General features: G+C 31.8%; 1 protein-coding gene across 2 annotated transcripts in view; it reads left to right on the top strand.

Annotated features, from left to right (window-relative positions):
- The window catches only part of LOC142330837 (uncharacterized), a 112,572-nt gene that overhangs the window by 63,409 nt on the left and 26,689 nt on the right, over positions 1-22,474 (top strand). For both annotated transcript variants that reach the window (XM_075376296.1, XM_075376294.1), the window contains exons 2-3: positions 12,294-12,998; positions 20,110-21,467. In XM_075376296.1, the coding sequence (XP_075232411.1) occupies positions 12,294-12,998; positions 20,110-21,467 (2,063 nt within the window). The remainder of the gene's footprint in view (positions 1-12,293; positions 12,999-20,109; positions 21,468-22,474) is intronic.

Below are 22,474 nucleotides of genomic sequence, written 5' to 3'. Positions count from 1 at the left end.
ACTATTACCTAATTTGTATCCGGGTATGCACTCCATACATAGCCCCCCTGAATCGTGCGCCCACCTCAGAAACCTAGAGTGTCCTCCATGCGTCATCAGAACGTCCTGATCCAGCCATCTGCTGAACCCAAACGCCGTCAGCAAAGAATGCTTACTAAACTGGAAGCCCCAAACCCCACTAAGCAGCCTGACCCGACCAAAAGCCATACATTTTTTAATATTTTTCTTCTTTACCTTTTTTATTGTAATCAAGACTGCTTTAAAAAAAAGATTTTTTTTTTATAAAATCGAACTTTGAGGTTAGTGCAAAAAGTAACAAACATGGTCGCGTAAGGTATCAATTTATATATTTTCAAGGGCGCTGAAAACGATTTTTATATTTAAAGTTGTTGAAATAGAAGATTTCTTTTAGTAATATCAGATTTGAATTTTGACTGGTTTTAACTGGAGTCAATATTATCTTGTAATTATAATTATCGGATTTTTTCGATATGTCATCAATATATTAATTATGTTTTATTTATAAATAGTCGGTTGACGGGAAAGTCCTACAACTGTGTTGTCAGCATGTTTTTTAATACTACCTCCAGTTTTATATTGGGTAAAATCCAACATCTTTCCGGTCGATTCAATCTAATCTTACACTAACTTGATCCTAATCTTTTGTTTGTTTTGTTTTATGTTTTAGAAGGGTTCAAAAGGCTTATCTTTACCCAATAGGTACTTCATTATTTAGGCTTATTGTGTAATTATTAGACGGGTTGATCTGCATGTAATCCTCTACCGATTTACATCATGGATATTCTGGCTTCAAATACGTTCCGCATATTATACAGGCTCTTTCCTCTTTCGAATAAAACATTTTAGAAAAATACAAAAGAAGGATATTGCACTAAAGTATGAACTGTTTACAATTGACAACAGTCGAGAGTAGTAATATATACAACCAATAATGGCGCTAGTATCGCGATCGTAGCTGCGTTAAAGGTGAAACTCAACTGCAGTTCAAGCCGGCTCAGTCGGTTTTAAGTTATTCATGTTTTTCTATTAGGAATAACGCATCACATTCTGTGTCATATACGTGAATAGTTTAATAAATATCACTCTGTAATTTCTTCAAAATAACCCGTTTTTCTCAGGTGTATCGGACAAAAACGGGGTAAAAAGTAAAGGAAAGGTTCTAGCGTGAATAGACACCGATGCCAAGAGGATTTGTTTTTTTTTATTAATGGAAAGAGCTTTATTTTAAAAACATAAGAACGTTATTATAAAAAAAAACTCACGATGCAATAAAAAACCAATAATTTAGTTTCTCATTAATATTTGTAAACAAATGTTATTATCTAAAACATGCTAAAATTATAGATGACCTATATATTAAATAAGAAAGAGTTTAAGAAATATCCGTTTTTAAAGACGTTATATACAAACAAATGAACATTTAAACAAAGAAAATATTACAAATAAGGGACATGGAGTAACTGCCTTACTATTATTATGATCATTAAAAAGCAAAAATAATAATGATTACCTACTTCCATCGTTCGTATTTTAAATAACAAAAACAAATTGAAATACAATAATATTTCTCAATTTTTTTACTATTTTCTTTTCTAATTAACAATACAGAAAAAAATAATAAATATAATGAACTATCGTGTTTAATTATGAAAAACTAAAATCTAATTCTTATTCTGTTATTACTGTAAAAACGGTTATCATGAAACAAAAAAAAAATTATAAGATATATATGCATACATAGTATTTAAAAGAAACGTTCAGAGTGCTACCACGTTTTGATCAAAAACGATTTACAGCAGCATAAATATAAATAGAAAGTATAGCTGTCGGAAAAGATTTTGAGTGTCAGGAATTTTCCAAATGTCGTCGTTCAAGACCCCTTTAGTTCAAAAAACATAAAAAAAGTTTTAAATATTTCAGGAAAATATAAGTGTTTATGTATGTTAGTCCATATTTTGATTAATATCTCTGAAACGGTCTCGATGTAAATTTTTCAAAAATCATTCAAAAAATTTCTGTACATAGGTCATTAATGCCTTTAAATTTTTAATATAATTAAAAATGTCAAAAATAATAGCAATTTTATACTTTTAACAGTACGATGAAAGTACTTATTAAGTTCCTTAGTATTTCAAAATTTAAAGTCAATTGAATTTAGGAAACGGAAATATATTTAACGTAATTTCTAAATAGTTTTTGCCTCATATCTCGAAAATCCGTTGAACAGAAAAGTTTAAATTTTGTACAAATATTTGATTATCAATATTCCAGCTTTAACCTGAATTTCGACTACGTCGGACAAGTGATCATAACGGTACCCGTACTGTTTTTTTTTTTTTACAAAATATATTGTCTCGCGTGTTCGCGGTTCGACAAATATATTGATAAACTGACAACTAAAAATTTCTTATAAATAGAATTTATTACTCTAGAGACATACAAACAAATTAAATTATAAAAATAATAATTACAATAACAATAGCAATAATAATAATACTCCAGCCGCGAAGTATTTAGGCGTGTGGCTGGACAAGAACCGTTCCTTTACTATACATGTTGAGGAGGCGGCGAGAAAGGGCGAAAATGTGGTGAAGGCGCTCAGCAACATGATGAGGAATAAGGGCGGTCCTCAGACGGGTAAGAGGAAACTGTTGGCCAGTGTGTACTCTTCGGTGGTGTTATATGGAGTTCCTATATGGCTGGGAGCGTTGTCGAGGGCCAGGAACGTGAGGCGTTTGGTTATGCAAGAAAGTCGGCTAAACATACGTGTCATCGCAGGGTATCGTACGGTCAGCGCCGAGGCGGCATCGGTTATAGCTGGAGTACCGCCCATAGACTTACAGGCGCAAATGAGAGCTTCAATAGTGAATGGAGGGGGCAGAAAGGAAGCAATTGACAGTCTCTACATGGCTTGGCGTGACAGATGGTGACATTCGGACAAAAGAAGGACCTATGGGCTCATAAGCGACGTCAGTAACTGGGTGGAGCGAAAGCATGGTAACACAGGCTACGAATTCACCTCACAAACCTTTCTGTCTAGACATGGATGTTTTCGGGAATATCTGTACAGGATGGGCAGATGCCATACAAATCGCTGTCACGATTGCGGCGGACTGGATTCAGCAGAGCATGTAGTGTTTTTTTGTCCTAGATGGCGCAACTTAAGAGTAGTGCTCGAGGATCAGGGTGTGGAGGGGGCCAACAATATAATCGAGGTAATGCTCAGCGATAGCAACAAGTGGAAGTGTGTCTCGACTACGATCACATCAATGATAGGAGAGAAGGCCGATGAAGAGAGGCGACGGCAGGCTGAGTAGATGCGAATCTATGGAGACTTGGAGTTTGACGACGGGTGTTCAAGGGAGGCCAGCTTCTAGGGGTGGGCGGCGGGGGCTCCTCGGAGTCGTCGCTCGTCGATCGCCCCCTGGGGACGCCATCCGGTCTCACGGATTTGGATAGTAGAGTGCCTGGATGATCATGCAGGGGCTGTACATACTATATGGGTTAGATACGGCCCCTGCATGATGGGAGTTGAAGTTTTTTAGCGGGTGAGAGCCCCGCACTGCCGTCAGTGCGGGCCTGACGGCGGCTGGCAGAGCTTTTTCCTCCCCCTACGGAAAGAAAAAAAAAAAATACGTATATATAACACAAAATAGAAATTCAAATAAAAAGGACAGGGTTTGTTTAATAACAGTAAATTATAAAAAACAGATTACATCCAATTTACGAAAAGCGTTAAATAACTGATAAAAACTAATAATGTATTAACAAGATAACAATAGAACAGTATAAAGTTCCTTCAATTCACTTTCTACAAGTATTAATACGTTACTAATTACAATAGAACTACCCTACACTTTATGAATGAGTAGAATACTGTCACTTGGTTATTGCCTTTCTTTCTTTTTCCTGTTTAGCCTCCAGGAATTACCGTTCAGGTATTACTTCAGAGGATGATATGTATGAGTGTAAATAAACTATAGTCTTGTACAGTCTCAGTTCGACCATTCCTGAGATGTGTGGTTAATTGGTTACCACCAAAGATCACCGGTATCCACGACCTAGTATTCAAATCCTTAAAAAAGTAATGCCTTTACTAGGATTTGAACCTTAGAATTCTAGACTTCGAAATCAGCTGATTTGCGATGATGAGTTCATCACTAGACCACCCAGGTAGGTATGAGATTATTACTTACGTAGACTGTTGCCTACTTTGGATTCTAGTTGTAGAAAATATTAAATGAACACCATTTTGGTAGAGTTTTCGTAGCCTGATATTTTTTACATTAGATTTTAATGTTTTTCTATTCCCCTTCAAAATGTATCACAACCTAGCCTTCCAATTTAAAATCTGTAAGTTGCTCCTTCTCCTTCGGTGCTTGGGAATGTGGTAGATCTATCCGAAAAAAAATATCGTTTCGAGATAGGAACAGTTGCAAAATTTAATTTTTTGTTTGTTGTTGAAGTGATGGAAAATAGGTTAACGATTTCCATATTTTATCAACATTCTGTATTTTTGAATTACACATTTTTAAATTAATATGTTTTTGTGGCCAAAAAATTGACATATTTACTTACTGAAGTATTTATTTTTTCAAATTTCGAGTAGAATATATTCTTAATAAATTCAAGAAGGAAAAACAGCTAAAAATTTTCTTTTATATCAGCTGAACAAATATTACAGGGAACAAATTGCTACTAGACTGCGTAAGAATACTAGATCGTAAATACCGGTGTTCTTTGGTGGTTGGGTTTCAATTAACCACACATCTCAAGAATGGTCGAACTAAGACTACACTTCATTTACACTCATACATATAATCCTCATTCATCCTCTGAAGTAATTCCTGAACGGTAATACCCGGAGGCTAAACAGGAAAAAGAAAGGAAGAAAGATTGCGTAAGAAGAAATTTGAGTATTTGTGTTTTAAAAAGATAATAATGAGATATTTATGAAATATCTTAATCCTCAGGGTAATAACATGAGCAGATTGATTTCAAAAAATTTAAATAAATAAAATAAAATGGCTAACTGTAAAAAAATATTTTTTTGTAAAATTGTTCGTTACTCGTCGACTGGGGTATTAAAATAAAAGTTTGAAAACACGATTATTACAAATGTATAGAAGCTACACCTACTGTAAGGATTTTAGTTTCCTGAGATCGTAGCCCTAGGAGCTATGCTGCAAGAAGGAAATGGTAATCGGTCAGAAAATAAGAAATGAGTTTTTTTTGCATTTCTTGACATTTCATGACCCAGGGATCTCAAAAAACAAAAAGAAAAGTGGGGGAAGTTAATGTTCGTACGTAAGCAAGTACGTTGGCATGTTTTAAGTTTAATAACTTTTGACTGAATTCACCGATTTTGTGAAATTTTGTACAGAAACTCGTGTATATGGAAAAAGTTGTTGGTAAAACTTTGGAATCAATATTTCCAGGTGGTGGGGCGAGGTTTGGGGATCAATTCTATCAAAAGTCTGCAAACAACTCCACTTTATGTTAAGATCAGTACATGCGTACATGCTTATCTTACCATTTTTTTAAAATTGTCCAAAAATTTTCCCTTCCCTAAAAATCTAAAGAAAAAATATTTATTGCATATTGTTTATCGTAAAAAATACTTTGGGACAAATTAGGAATGTGGAAGCCGATTAAAAATTAGAAATATGGATATTTTTTAATTTTGAGGTTATTTAATTAAACTTTTAATAATATTAAAAGTGTAAATAATAAACTTTTATTAATAATATTGCAATAAAATTTCATTATAATTCACTCTCCCCCATCAAAAAAGAAATCTATGGTAACTTTTTATTGGTTGTACATTATTTTAGTGATTTTTGTGTTTAGTTTCTTCCATTTAACATAGAAAAGTCAAAAAAGTTTCTTTGAAGGTGATTTTGAAGGTACGGAGCAGAAAAAATTTGTAAAATATCGATTATTTGAATTTTTAAAACTTTTTTGGTTTATTTAAATGATAATTTTACAATAAAACTTCATCATAAATTACCCCTTACCCCAAAAAAAGAAATTTTAGGTAACGTTTTTCGTTTGTAATTATTTTTCCACTACGTAAGAATTAATAATCAATGCCAGGAAAGTATTACAAGTTGTTGTCAAATTTTTTTTATTAGCGATGAATGTTTAGAAATAGTGATTATTTTTTGTTACGTGGTATTCTTGTATTTATAATTATTTCTAATATACACAAATTATAAAAATGTCTTCTGTTGTTTTCACAAAAAAAAAAAAATATATATATATTAGAAAGATTTCTTCGAAATCAGGACACAAACGTTTTTGTTAAAAGAGTATGGGTGCTTAAAAAATAATAAAAATGTAGAGAACGAACCACTTTTTTATTCCAGAAAACTAGTAAACTCATAAAATAACTCTAAATTGAATATCAAGGTTACAAAAAACGTACTAAGTAACTGCACAAAGTATGTGAGAAAATTCAAAAATTAATTAATGTAAAAAATAACTGATTAATTAACTTCTCATAGTACTTTGTTAAAATTTTACGAGAACTAACTGAAAAAAAAACAGGTCGTTAATTAAAATATAACCTTTTTTTATTACGTTTTATAATTAGCTACTAATAAAACAAGTTATTTTACTTATAAGTAAACTGGCGCAACTCCTTACATTCTGAACATAAGTTACCAGAATTCAATAATAATAAGTTAATTAAACATTATTCATAATTTAATGAAATCATAAAAAAAAGCTGACAACTCAGTTGTAGGACTTTCCCGTAACGCGGATTTTTTTCTGATACACGGTTTACACACACAACTTAATTTAAAATATTTATCATTTTATTTAAATACAATATTTTTTTTTTATTTAATTCAATGATTATAACTAAAGCGCGCGCGCATGCCGTATTTCATTCGCGCGGATGTGGCGGCCACTTTAAATCAATTTTACACTTTAAATATTATTCATTTATTTAATTCTACCGCTCACCTGTGACGTCACAACTTAGCAGACGACTACAGCGGTAGTCCGGCCGGTAAGTCGGATGTGGGGTGTGTAAGGCGGGGAATGGCTGAGTTAAGACCCCACTTTGATGGGGAAAAAATTGGTGAATCCAACGAGGTGCTAATAGAAAAAACTGCAATGAAAAAGACCCAAAGTAAACTTTTTTTGCAATTTAGCAAAAAATGTTTTACACAAAAGATGTTTGTTTTTTTTTATAATTGTTCACAAAAATATTTTTTTAAAAATTGCCACGAAAATTATCCCTTATACTACCTTTTATAGCTCTTCAAAATTAAAACCATTTTTAGGGGCGAGGGTGAAATTTAGCAAATATATTTTTTTTTACCAAAGTTGTTTAGTTTATTAATATTCACAAAATTATCAAAAAAATATATATAACCTTAATTACGAAAAATCAGAAAACGATTTTGTTTTCCCCCTGTATTCCTCATCCACGGACCTTTTGAATTGAAAATTTATTACTATCAATGCCCCATACATAGAAGTAATCTGACCAAGTTTGATCAAAATTGAGTAATCAAGTAATTCTGAAGATATAATATGGTGATTTATAGGCCATCACCGAAAATCATTTTTAGGGGCGGATGTGAAATTTAGCAAAACTTGTTCTTCTACAATAGTTGTTTACTTTATTAATATTCACAAAATTATATATATATATATATATATATAAAACCTTAATTACGCAAATCTGAAGACGATTTTGTTTTCCCCCCTGTATCCCCCACCGCCTGACCTTTTGAATTGGAAATGTAATAGCATCAATACCCCTACTACAGAAATATTATAGCCAGGTTTGGTGAAAATCGGTCAAGTAGTTCTGGAGATATAAGGCGATTTACACGCTTACATACACACATAGGTACGCACATTTTGTCGCGGAAATTTCGATGCTATTTTTCGGTTTTCTGGGGTCCTTAGGGGTCAATTCGTCAAGATTCGGTGAAAACAGATAAACCTAATTTTAACCGATAACCATACTTTCCCTTCTATATAGCTATAGCTGCTATATAGACGGGAAAGTAAAAACAGATTAAGAAAAAGGTAAAAAAAAAGTAACTGCTTATAGTTATAGGGTAAATGAACGCTAATGAACTGATTTAAGTGAAATTTGTAATTTAGGGTTACTTACTTTTTTTTGCCGAAATCAAAGTTATAGTTAAATTTTATACGAAATTCTTAAAAAAAAAAAATTAAAATAAAATAAAAACATAAGTATTTTTTGAACGTATTTTCTTCATCACAGATCGTAACCTGTTATAATAAGCCGCTCTATACTGTAGTAAAAATGAAAAGTTTTGAAATTTACACTGATTTTATTTTGTGTGATTGAAAAAAAAGAGAAAATGATACTTTTTTGTTTTAAATATTTTCGCATTGGTTAATATGGTATTGTTAAATCAATGAAAGTAATCTAATATTTTATCTCTATGATCAATAAGGTCGTTTAATTTTTACTACCTATTTTTATATTCGGAATTAAATTCCGAAAGAAATAGAATGTTGATTTGATTTTTTAAATATTATTTTGTTGTTGTAAAACAGTTTCGTAAATATTGCTCAATAAAATTTACAAAGTACTATTTCGGTAACGGATTATGATTTCATTAACTCACGCGATACCATTTGCGTACACGTGCGTGTAATATGTGTTTACTCCTTTTACTACCGTTTCTGAATCTTATTCGAATATTTATAAAACAACTGCAGACATTTACAGTTTGCTACACTTTTCTCATTGTTATCAGTCATATTCACCTTCAATAAATAATCTTAAAATTAATGTAAATACAGGCAAAATAAAACGTACGATTTTTCGTCTACCTTTCTTCAATAAAACCCCGATTTTTTTTAAGTTTTTAGTTATTTTTTATTGGCTGAATTTACATTAATTTTCTTAGAATTAAATTTTCTTGTTAATAAATCTTCGCGCATTTATTAGTCATTTAACAAAGGTGTTGTACCACTAACCTAAAAAAAAATTGTTTTTCTACGCCGAAGTTTGTGTTTTACATCGGATATCATTAAAACTACTAAAGTTAGAGTTCTGGGACCTATTTCATTTCTGGGACCTTTTTCCCAGCTTAAATTACATAAAAAACCACCAAAATTTTCTCCTAATTTGGGTCCCAAAAATTACAGTAGAGCTTCCTTTTATTAGAAGAACAGCAATCCGGGCGAAATCTTTCGTTAGCCGTAACTAGAAAACAGAGCGTTTTCAGACCTATATTTATATGAATTTTTTTAATTATTTTCATCAGTAGAAGTTGTCCTGAACGTTTTTCCTTTTATTCGTGGGACATTGGATTTATAAAATTACTAAGTATAGTTTTTGTAGAATTTCATGCAAGTTTTATATTAAATAATTGTTTTGAAATCGATCGTTTTTTCCAAGCAGTCGATAGAAATCATTACTTGAAGAGAAATATCAGATTATTCAATTAGATAAAAATATTGCAAAAAATCTGCACGGTAGAGAGAGGCACATAAACTACATAGGAATGTTAAAGGAGCCTCAGGGGACGTTTTATTACAACAGAATCGGTGAACGATCGATTCAGAGAACATATTTACTGCGAGACACAACGATCTGATGTAATATTTAAATTAATTTATTTTATGTACCTTTACCCTTTTAATACGAGTATTAATAATTTGTAACTTTATACAATATATTTTTAATCATTACTAGAATAATAATGCTTTTTCAGTATTTCTCTTATGATTACGACGTATTTAAAGAAACTAGCACCGATTGCGATGAATTTCGTTAAGACTAATAATATCCATTATATAGCCGGTCTCGTCGGTGAACAAGTAAAGTTGTCATTATAAGAACGCAATTCTTTTTTTTCCTTATTCCCCTACGCCGGACCCGCAATTAAGCCTAGAACAGCTAGGGTGTATCCTTTCTACTCTAACAGCCCTTCCCACCAATCGGCAGTATATCCGGTATGGTAGGTCGGGCTGTCGGTCGGATCTTTATTTTATATTATATTAGTAAGCAACCCATTAGAGTACCCCACTTCCTGTGTAGTTTTTTAACATCCACGTCTTTCCAGTTAATCCAATTGAGGCTTGGTTCACTGCATCTGCTTGCGGGGAAAATTCCAATTAATTTGATATTCAACATGACCAGTTTATGTGTGAAGGGGGTCCACCTAGGTGAGTTCCCAAAGTTCTGGGAGGGGGGAATTTAGTCTCACACTTCACAAAATAATTCAAAAAATGTTTTAGACACAAATTCTTCATGAGGGTCAATTTCGTACATTTTGACACCCCACATGACCACTTTTATAAAGAGGGGTTGGGAAATGTATCCCTCCGAAAATGCAATAAAAATTTTCAGGGGGATAGGGGGGTCTGGATTGTTAAAGATCCGGAGAGGGAATAGTAGGATCGGAATAAAAAAGGCATAAAAACGGATATGAAAAATTCCCCTTTATATAAGTCATTAGCACTTAGAAAGAATTCATAAGTGAAACTCGCAAGCAGTAATCCTATATGAGGCTATTCAGCTTCCAGTTGTCATTATTCAAAAATTATCACAAGGGGTCTCCTTGTGAACACGATATCTGATGAATTTCAATAACACGAAATTCCGTTTGCATGCTGAAATTATATTTAGCTAAGTAAGACGATGGAAAAATACTTTTGTTCTTAATTCTCCTTTGTAAGTATACTGTAAATCTTAAGTCTTGAGAATCTATGCTGATTTCAGGTGTTTCTCAGTCCAATACCGGTTACTTGTGTCAATTGATACAATAAAAAATACAACAAAAAAAAATACAAAAATATATTTGATTACATATAAAAAATTATTTTTTAAAAAAGCTTTTATTTAACCAATATTAATATTAAAATTAATAAAAAAAGGAAACAAGTTAGAAAAACCCTCTAAAAAGTAAAAAATAAGAATTAAATCTTATTGAGAATTTTAAACAAAAAAATATATATTATTAAATTTTAAAATTAAAAGTAATGAAAATATGTTAAATAAAAACATGGCGCAGTTTTTATAATTTATTTAAAACAACACAACATTTATTTTTACAACAATTAATCTTCATTTTCATTTTCAATAACGACGCGACGCGAGGAGGCAGAAAGGTCTGCTGGAACCTCTCCAGGTGAGACTGACTAGTTACAAGTACAATCTGAGAAAATGCACCCACTCGCTTTCTTTGTACGTGTTCTCACATAGTTGGAGTTCATCTTCGAATTCTGCTTGTAATCTAAGCGAAATTGAACGCACTCTTTCCGCTAAAATTTTTATTTTAATTAATTATGAACATTTATTTAATGAATTCATAATTACGATTACAATTATAATAATTAATACTTTTTCAGATTACCGCCAAAATGTAATAACTTTGTGCAAGATTTCTAAATTTAATTTTTATTTTTAATCTTATTAACCCTTAAAGATCATCTCGGTGCAAATTTAAACCATCAAAGAATTAAAACTTGAGTTATTTTATTACAGATAAATAAAGTATATACTCGTACATATATTAAACAACCTCATTAAACAAAAAATATATTTTAAAACACAGCAAATTTCTATAAATACTTATTCGAAAAGATTGTTATAAAAACTGCACCACGCTTTTACTTAACTAAATATTTTCATTACTTTTAATTTTAAAATTTGATAATTATTACATTTATTTATTTTTTATTTATTAGATATTTATATAATTAATTTTTTACTTTTCAGTGCATTTTTATATTTGTTAATATATTATATTATTTTGGTTAAAATTCTCAATTTGATTTAATTCTTATTTTTTTACTTTTTAGAGGGTTTTTCTAATTTGTTTCCTTTTTTATTAATGTTAATATTAATATTAGTTAAATAAAAGCTTTTTTAAAAAATAATTTTTTATATGTAATCAAATATATTTTTGTAATTTTTTTCTTTTTTTGTATTTTTTTTAAGTCTAAAAAAAAGTAAAAATATTTATTTTTACACATCGAAGTTACATACGTGTACCAAATTTCAATCGTTTTCATACGATAGTTTATGAGAAATGAAAATTTTCAACTAAATGCATGAATTTAGCGTGGGGGTGGGTCATATCAAATTCTGACACCGCAGTGCTGTATTGTCATGGAAGTCACATACGTGTACTAAATTTCATTGATTTTCATACGATAGATCAAAAGATATAGCGGTTGGAAGATTTGATTATTCCTAAAGCGAGTTAAATAAAAGCTTTTAAAAAGAAAACATAGTAATATTAATTTTTTCTTTTTTTCAGATGAGAGGAGTTAAAAGGTGGTTAATCTTGTCAACGACACTAGCGCTATGCTTAGTACAAGTGAACTGTGTAGAAGAACCGCAGCCAAAACCGAATCAACAGCAACAACAAAAAGCAAAAGTAACGAGGACGGCATTACACGTGGCAAGAAGTCTTGATCCCGATGCGATGGAAACGCTGACGGTTAAAACAAAGACAGGAGATGTCGCCACGCTGATAGTTAAAAAGAGAGAAGGAAGACACAGCTATAACAATGCGAGTCACCCTCTTGAAAATAATAAAAACCATACCGGTAACAATAATACCGAAAAAGAAATCGAAATGATACCTATCGTTTCGTCATCGACATTAATCGAAACAAAAATAGAAGAGAAGAATGAAAATCAAAATTCCAAAAATATAGAAAGATTACCGAAACTGGTACCGGATCCGTTATTTGTAAGATCGTCGACGGTTTTAATAAAAGGACAACAAAACGATTTATTTAATAACAATAACAGAAAAAGACAAAGAAATTTAGTGAAGTTGGATACGGACGGTATACCGCTAGTAACAGGAGTAAGAATGCCAGATGATGACAGCGATAAACAAGTATGGAGAAACGCTAGAGTTATTAACGGTGTATTAATGCCGTATGATAAAACACAATTAAAACATCAAACCCAATACAGGCCAAATTTACACCAAAATAATGAAAAAAAGAAGGTAAAATTTTAAATATTAATAGATAGTTTAGTCAATTGCATCCTAGAATATTCAAAATATAATTTATTATTTACAGAATTAGTTTTTTTTTTTTTATAATTGCTACTTTTGTTTTTCCTCCGGATTTAGTATTCTCGCTTAGATCTCCGTTTCATTAGAATATTTTATCTTTTATGAAATTTAATTAAAAATATTAAAATTACTGAGACATGTTTTACCTTTACAGTTACTAATATAAAACACTGATTTTGTCAGTAAAAAAAAAGAAAAATATAAGTGTAAAAAAAAATTAATTTTTTAAATAATTTTAATTTTCATCAGTAATAAGAATAATAATTATATATTCTTTTCGTTAAAAAAAACCCGGCAAATTATTACAAAACTTTCCCAGCGCTGCCCATTCTGTTTAAGAGAAAATTTTAAAATTGAAATAATATTGTTAAATTATGTTCATAAGTAAAATTTATTTAATTTAAAAAAAATATATATAAATATTATTATTATCTCGCTTTTACAAATGCAAAAATCAATTAATATTTACTACCATGAAGTTAATAATAATTTTATTAAATAAATAAATAATAGGTTAATAATACTTTACTATGGTTCGATATTTTCTTTGATGAAATGTACGGTAAAGATTATAACTTATTATTAATATTATCAACAAGAGATAAATATTAAAAATTATCAACATTATTGCCAAAAAAGAACATTGCTAATTACTAACATAGGATAATAAAAGAGCAAAAAGATTTTGCAAATAGTATTTTTATATAATATAATTTTTTTCTAATTTTCTAAATTTATTTAAACACATATGTGTATATATATCCTATGACACTCTCGGTAACGTAAGAATTCCAACACGTGTTCATACATCTAAATCGGTTAAGCCGTGGAACAAACAAACATACATACTAATACATGCAGTCGTGTAATAAAAAAATCCCTTTCGGCACGCCGGAAGACGGCAGTAGATTTCACCGGTGTTAAATAGAGGATAAAAAAGATTTTCACCTTAAATTTAAGAAAAACTTTAAATTTACTTAAAACGACAATGGTAGCATGTGAAAAAAGGTTTCACATGTTTAGCAACATTTTCGCCATCCATTGCCATAAGGGATGGTCATATTAAAAATTGTTTCAGACAAAAGTTTTAGGTAATATTTAGAAGAGTAAGGACCACTTTAAACCCGATTCGATACTGTGCCTATTAAGGGAGATATGATATTTTTGTCTTTGAAACCCCATTTTTTCTAGCCCTTGGGCCAACGTTTGGTGATATCAAAAGACTTTTGTTAGATTTAGGTCCTTATCCAAAGAATAGTAGGAACTTTAAACGAAGCCAATATTTTACTTAATAGGAAAGTTATAACGATATTATTTTTTTTTTCAAAAAACCCTCCCATTTTCATCCCCATGGTCCGATTTTTTTTCTCGGAGAACTCGACCGAGATTTTGGGTGGTTATATTTTATGTATAAATTTGAAAGTGATTGGCGGAAAATTACGGCAGTTATCGTGTCCAGAAAAAAAGTGAAATATATATATATCAACTTTTGAACTGACGGTGGTTTTGGGGTCTAGGGTATTTGAAACGCGAAGATATGTCAAAATTTTCCGGAAGTCTAATCATGGTACCCATTACAATAGGTACCTATTCTTATGAAATCTACCTAAAACACTAGTAAGACAACAACTTTACGCGTTTGAGGTACAACATTTCCGAATTATTCAGAATGAAGCGTTGAGATGCGAGTTCTTTAAAACCGAGTCATTTATTTTATAGACGTTTTCAACTTTTTTAAATTTATTTAACATATATGAAATAATATATATGTTAAATTATACATAATATAAACGTAATATAATACAAATATATATTTACATAGCCTATGACACAACCGGTAACTTCAGAATTCCAATGCGGGTCATACATCTAAATCGGTTCAGTCGTTGAGTTGCTATAGTAGAACAAACATACATACATGCATACGTACACCCTAAATACATTACACTCCTTTTTTGGCAGTCATGCAATAAAAAATACCCACCGGGTTGGTCTATGGTAAACTCGTCGTCATAAATGAACTGATTTTGAAGTCGAGAGTTCTAAAGTTCAAATCCTAATAAAGGTAGTTGCTTTTATTCGGATTTGAATACTAGATCGTGGATTCCGGTGTTCTTTGGTGGTTAGGTTTCAATTAATCACACGTCTCAGGAATGTTCGGACTGAGTTTGTTCAAGATTTACTGATAGTTACATTATAGTGATAAGTTACCAGTGACTTAAATTGTTCATGCAACTAAATAAAAAAAAAATTTCAAATGTTCCTGCCTCAAAATGTCCTTTTTACGATATGACTACTATACACCGATCACACACAGGAAACGCAAAAATAGTGGGGAAACTCAAAAATTTTAAATCAAAAGGATAGGATTGTTTTTAAAAAAACATTGAAAATTGACATTAAAAACTTCGGGCTACGACAGTCATAACAAAAATGACAGTAATTTAATTTTTTTTTACTTAGTTCCATAAGTTGTTTAATGTTTAAATACCTACTCAACAGTGAAACACTAAGAAAATTAAATATAGTAAATGCCTCTATCTCAAAACGATTTTATTATTTTTTTATACCACTAAATGCTGGTCACTTTTGAAACTAGCGGTGAAAAATATTAAATGACCGTAATTTTTCTCAGGGTTGTCGTACCCTGAAATTTTATACGTCAAATTCTTTGTTTTTCAATGTTTTTTTTTTTTAACGAATGGTGTGTCACAGCCCTTACTTTGCTATTTAATATTTTTGAAATTCGGGTGTGGTGATCTCATATCGAAGAATTTGCTAAATTTAATTTTGTTTTGTTTAACGGTTGAAAGGGTTAAGGGTTGCCATACTTTTTAACGTTTTATATATATTTTTTAGCATCCGAGACCATCATTAGGTATTGCTTCAGAGAATGAGATGACAATTTTTTAGCGTTTGAAAATGCCATGCCTAAACGTGATTCGAACCCGGGACAGTGTATATATATATATATATATATATATATATATATATATATATATAATATCATATTTTTCTGGTTAAAACTATGATAAAAAAAATAATTAGTTTATAATCTAGAGCAAATATTAATACAAATTCATGATAAAATTATTTTTATACTCTCTTTTAATTATAATTTATAGACTGATCAAACAGCGCTGCAAAAGGTAAAGAATTTTACGTGTTATATAAATAATCAAATCTAGCGCATTAATAAATTAAATAAATGTGTTAAAAAAATTTGATGAGCTTCAAAAATAACATACATTTAATATTATAAAGCATGTGTGTTACAAAAATAATATATTTAAAAAATAATTAAATGAACTGCGCGGATATATAAATATGTACAGATTACAGCAGCTGGATACAGCTGCATCGGTTCACTTTGCAGTTTGTCTTGATTAATTTATGTATGGATAGCGCGTAGTTGACCTTCGCAAACATAACTATAGCCAGATATAATGTCGAATCAGAACAACATATTTGAGTGAGGTGTACGCCTCCAGGCGACCAAATATATTTGTATTTTTTATATCGATGGATGATTGATTTATAATTAAAGTTAACGATGTTTCCGTTACTGAAAACAAATTTATATGGTGTGTTACACGTCTTTGGTAGACATTTAACCTTCTCATATTTTTAAAAACCTCTATGATCATTAGCCGATATAGAATTTAAAGGGGATTACCCACACATTATATGCAAATCGTCTTCTAATTTCAATTGTTAATAATATAATTATTAAGTATTCAGTATTAGCGTTAATTTCAATGTACTCTAATTCGTGTTAAAAAATATATCTTGAAGAGTTTTGAGACTACATAATGTAATGGTTTTGCAAACTACGTAGCCAGAACTTATCGACCGATGATTATTTAATTATACTACAGCGGAACGCCGGATTGACTTTTCCCAAATCCGGATAATTGGAAAATTAAAAAAGGTTATCATACGTACTGGACTTATCATTCTAATCATTAATGGATAGCACACTTAACAAAAAAACGAAAATATAAAAAAAAATGACAACACAGTTGTAGGATTTTGTTTTCACACGGTTAAAGCCGCGTTCCAGGAAAATCCTACAACTGTGGGTTGTTTCTGATGCACGGCTTATACACACATACAAATTAATTAAAAATATTTATCATTATATTTATATATAATATTTTTTTAGTTTATTTAATTTAATTATTCTAACTAAAGCGCTCGCGCACTTCGTATTTAATTCGCGCGGGTGTGGCGGTAGTAGGGGCGACGGTCGATACTACTAAACTAATGTAATTTCACAACTTATATAAAATAAATTTTGTTTGAACGGTCGACAGACTGGTGTAGCCACGAGTCTTAACGCACCAGGTACCGAATCAAGCGGGCGAACTAGTTTGAGACTCACCCAGACCGAGTTACCTTTTTACACTTTAAATATTATTCATTTAATTAATTGTATCATTTACCTAAGACGTCACAACATAGCAGACGACTACAGCAGCTATACGTCAATGTTATAAACCTTTGAAATATTAACTAAATTAAAAAAAAATAATAATAATAATATTTAAAGTGTAAAAAATAATTTGGTAAGCAACCCTGTTGAATTTCAAATTTCCCGGTCCAAGATAGCGAGGGAAAAAGTAATTTACCAGAGGAAAAAAGGGAAATTCCAAGATGGCGGATTGCGACACTAACGCTCCTTGTGGTGACAGGAGGTATATTGACCCAGTATGCACACTTAGCCACTATTTTAGAGCATTTTTTAGGTAGGAGTGCAATTTTGCAATTTTTTTTTTTTGTAAATATCGTTTTTTTTTTAATCGTAAACAAATGATTCTAAAAAAATATGACCTTAATTAGGCGAAATCTCGAGATACTGAGGGTGACCTTGCTCTACAGCCTCACTCCTTGATCTTTAATCTGACCAATCGGTAATAGGTCAGTAATCTGACCAAGTTTGGTCAAAATCGGTACAGTGGTTCTGGAAATATACGGTAATTTAGAGGGCAATACCAAACACACACACATACATACGAACATTAACACCCGGAAATTTTCCATTCGGATTTTTAGGTTCCTTAGGTGTCAAAACGTCAAGATCCAATGAAAACCTCATAAGTCCAAATTGGACCAATTACAGTATTTCTTGCAATACTTCTAGATTTGTAGCTCTGCCTGCTATAGGGCTATCAAGACGGGAACGTAACGTATTTCAATAAAATTTTTAAAAATACTGAGAACCAAATTACAATGTTATAAAAAAATGAATTTCTTAAAAATTATAAAAAATCAAAAAAATAACAGTACGTATAATAAAATAAAACGTAGTGACACTCAATAATCAAAACATATCTTCAAAAACACTATTATTTAAAAATCTGTAATTATTACTTGCTTCCAGAAGTAAGATAACGTAATCGTTTTAAACAAAGAATCTGTGTAGAATCGTATTATTTTCATCGCTCCAATCAGTTCAAAGTGATAAACATTCATGAACGTTTTCGTGTAACAGCTCTATATGCAAATCATTACAACAAACTTCACGCTTGATCAATTAATTTATTTTCATAAATATATACAGAAGTTAATTTTATAATTAACTTAATCCAGGCCTCGATTTACGTATGTTTTATCCTATACAAATTGAAAAAAGTTAATAAAAAATCCAGTTAAAACAAAGATCGATAAAAGTACATATCCTGTCCACGAAAAACTTTATTTGAATGGTATTTTAAATAGTGTATTAATTTTCATAAAATTGACTACTGTGTATGTAAGTAGTTCAGACAGTTTGAGCATCTGGAAAATCGGCGTTCGGATAATCTGCGTCTACTGTACGATACTCTCAATAGCTTATTTTATAGCGCAAGAATTAATGCATATTATATTCAATTTTTCAGGCCCAGATTTAAGGGAAACTAACCGCTACAAAAATCCGTAATTGGTTGAGAACATTTCTCAATTGTTACTAAAGTTTTGTGCAACAGCTGAAGGTCGAACGTATCAAATCGATTGGCTGATATTTGTACATAAAGATCTTTTTCTGTTTAGCCTCCGTAACCACTATAAGATATTACTTCAGAAGATGATATGCAAGAATGCGAATAAAGTGTAATCTTGTAGAATCTCGGGTCGACCGTTCCTGAGGTGTGTGGTTAATTGAAACCCAACTACCAAAGAACACAGGTATCCACGATTTAATATTCAAATCCGTATGTAAGTAACTGCCTTTACTAAGATTTGAATCTTAAAAATTTCGACTTCGAAATCAGCTTAAATGCGAAGACGAGTTCACCTCTAGTCCAAACACCGGATTATCAAAATCATCTAAGCAAACTTCAAATATTTACGTCAACCCGATCCTGAGATATTAAGCGAAATAGAGAACGACAAAATACACACATGCGCGCACATACACACACACATTCTTGTAAATGACCTTTATCCGGATCTCAAAATTTCACGATCTCTGAATCAAAAGAAATTTTACCTTGAAGGGTAATTTTAGACATGACAGCAACACTTTATTTCTACTGCACTCTAAAATAGTCAGGAAATTAAAAAAGATTGTTGAAAAAAAAAGACGTTTTCAATTTGACCAGCATATAATTGAAAAAGTAACTTGATATTGTAGAAGATATTTTAAATAAAACATTATATCGTCTACATAAACGATTTGGAGAATTTATACTTTTTACTATTATGCTAGCCAAATATTAGTCTTATAAAGTATCAGGTCAACCGTTCCTGAGATGTGTGGTTAATTGAAACCCGACTACCAAAGAACACCAGTATCCATGATCTAGTATTCAAATCGATATGTAAGTAACTGCCTTTACTAGGATTTGAACCATAGAAATCTCGACTTCGAAGTCGGTTGATTTACAATGACGAGTTTACCACTAGACCGACCCGGTGAGTTGTACATATAGATCTAAAAAATCTGAATTGAAAGTCATTACATTTATGTCATTACTATTTCTGATGAAATTGTTTATATTTTTTATACATGTAATTATTTATGTTTAATAATTAATACGATTGCATTTTCCAACAGATTCATTCAACACATCCGAATCAAGGACCGTGGTATAAATTGGAACCGACTGCAGTTCCGTTTAACATGAGGACCGATTCAGAGACCGTTTCGACATTACAGCCTGCTTCATCACAGAATACACCGAGCGATTGGCTACCGACCCCGGCAGCAATACCTTCACCGCAGGACGTTATCGCAATCGTCGGCGCACCGGCGATACAAGAGTGGCACCGATATCCGGAAGAAGTCGTTAAAGTAATCGACGATACGCAACCGGTATTAAAAGAAGAAGATAAATATTTAAGAGATAAGATATTAGAATATATTAAAACCGTTAACAGACAGGAGTTAGATCGTCATCAGCAATTAAAACAACAGCAATCTACTAGAGGTTCTAGAATGTTTAGCGCACCGTTTAACGCCGAAACCGGGTTAAGAAGTTATCCGATCGAAATCCATTCGTTCACCGACTCTAGAGAACTGCCTGTAGGGATCGAATCGAGAAATTTCAATCCGCAAACAGAAATTGAAGCTAGAAATATTGAAGCGTCGGCGGAAATCGAAGCGCAGATGTCGAATCTAGCTACAGAAACACAACCGAGAATCCTAGAACAACAGCCGATCGAAATGGAAGCGAGAATGATGCAAACACCGGGAGCCAGCGTATATCCTACATCGTCGTTATATACACCTCAAGAAACCCGACCGGTAGCAAGATCCTCCGTCGAAGAAGGTGTTAGAACTCCGGTATTACAATACGCTCATCCGGAATTAGGTGTTCAACCGGCTGAAGTGGAATCAAGATTTATCGGAGGAATCGATCATCATAACCACCGAGAACAAGGAATCGATAGAAGAGAAGAAAATATCGCGTATTTTTCGCACGACATTCATGCGGATAGAAGTCCGTTCGCTTTTGAACCGGGTTTAGAAGTCGAAGAAACAAAAATAAATGAAAATTCTCAAAGATCGCACGGAGATCAAACTGTAAATCCTAAAAAAATATCTGAACAATTATATTCATCTCAAACGATCGGCGATTTAAAAAAGTACTACGGAAAATATGGTGATAATTATTATCAACAAGGAACGGAAACTCAATACAACAGACCGTTTTGGGAAAGAATCGGTGATTCGATCAGAGAACATGTACAGACCGGTATGGATAGAATGTCAGAAATGACCAGGCCGGTCGTAGAACCTTTAGTAGAAGCGACTCATAAGATATCGCATAATTTAGGTCTGGGATCAAATCGTGAATTAACAACGTTCAAAGAAAAATTAGGAGTAGTTAGCACACCGTCTGTTATTTTACCAGCACTCGGATTGGTAGCGGGTGGAGCTGCTTTAGGTCTTGGAGCCGTCGCTGTAGGAAGGTATGTATACATTTTAGATAATTAATACAACTTTTGTAAAATATTTATTTTTCAATTAAAATTGTAATACGTAGCCCCACTTTATTCTTTATATATAATAATAATAATAATATTAATAATACTGGGTCCCTGACGTAAACCACTTGTAAATCTATTGACGGTGGACCAGGTCAGGAATCTTAATCTCGAAATAGTTCATAAAACATATTTTTCTGGCTGGTCGTCAGGGTTCAGAGTTTAACGGGGTTGGTCGGCTTCAACATGTAAGTGATAGAAGCGGCCGAGACAGCTTATGAACGTGTTCTCCATCCTTATTCTTCTTCTTCCCGTGATGTCGTAAGGATGTTTCCGTCGACGTTTGCCCCGTCATTTTTTATAGCCCCCTGGCTAGAAACCACTCTTGAGAATTTCAGATGCCTCTTGATCGGTAGGGTTGACGAACGGTATCGGTCAGAATAACGATCGTTTTATCGGTTACGGTCGTTCGATCTATCGCACACTATCAGCCAAAATAATCAGTTCCCAGACCGGCCATTTCGTAGCAGTCAGTAATGGACATCATTAGTCAGCATTATAAATGATGACTTGTCACGCACGATACGAAGAATCTTTTGTTCATTAATATAACTGCCTGTAAAAATAGAAGTTCTATATAATTTGCTCTAAATTTTACTGAAATTTCTTCATTATTTTTTTCTAAGCTATAATGGAAGCCAGGGTTGCCAAATTTTCAAAAAAGCATATCGGAATTTTAAAACAAAAAAAAATCTTTTTTGATAAACAATTTAATTAAATTCGTTATAACAGTACATAACATGTTTTTTTATTACAAAATAAAAAAAAAACCATGCAAAAATACCACATAAAGATTTTAGTATTTTTCATTTCGTGCTGCATTTTTCAAAATATTTTTTGCACGTCCGTTTTCAGTTTTTATACATTTTCAAAAATCTTTCCATGAAATCTTAAAATTTTCTTTTACTATTAATTCAGCCTCCAAGTTAATC

The sequence above is a fragment of the Lycorma delicatula genome, chromosome 10 (genome assembly GCF_047948215.1).
Source record: "Lycorma delicatula isolate Av1 chromosome 10, ASM4794821v1, whole genome shotgun sequence".
Lineage (NCBI taxonomy): Eukaryota > Metazoa > Arthropoda > Insecta > Hemiptera > Fulgoridae > Lycorma > Lycorma delicatula.
This window is presented reverse-complemented; position numbering and strand designations above follow the sequence as displayed.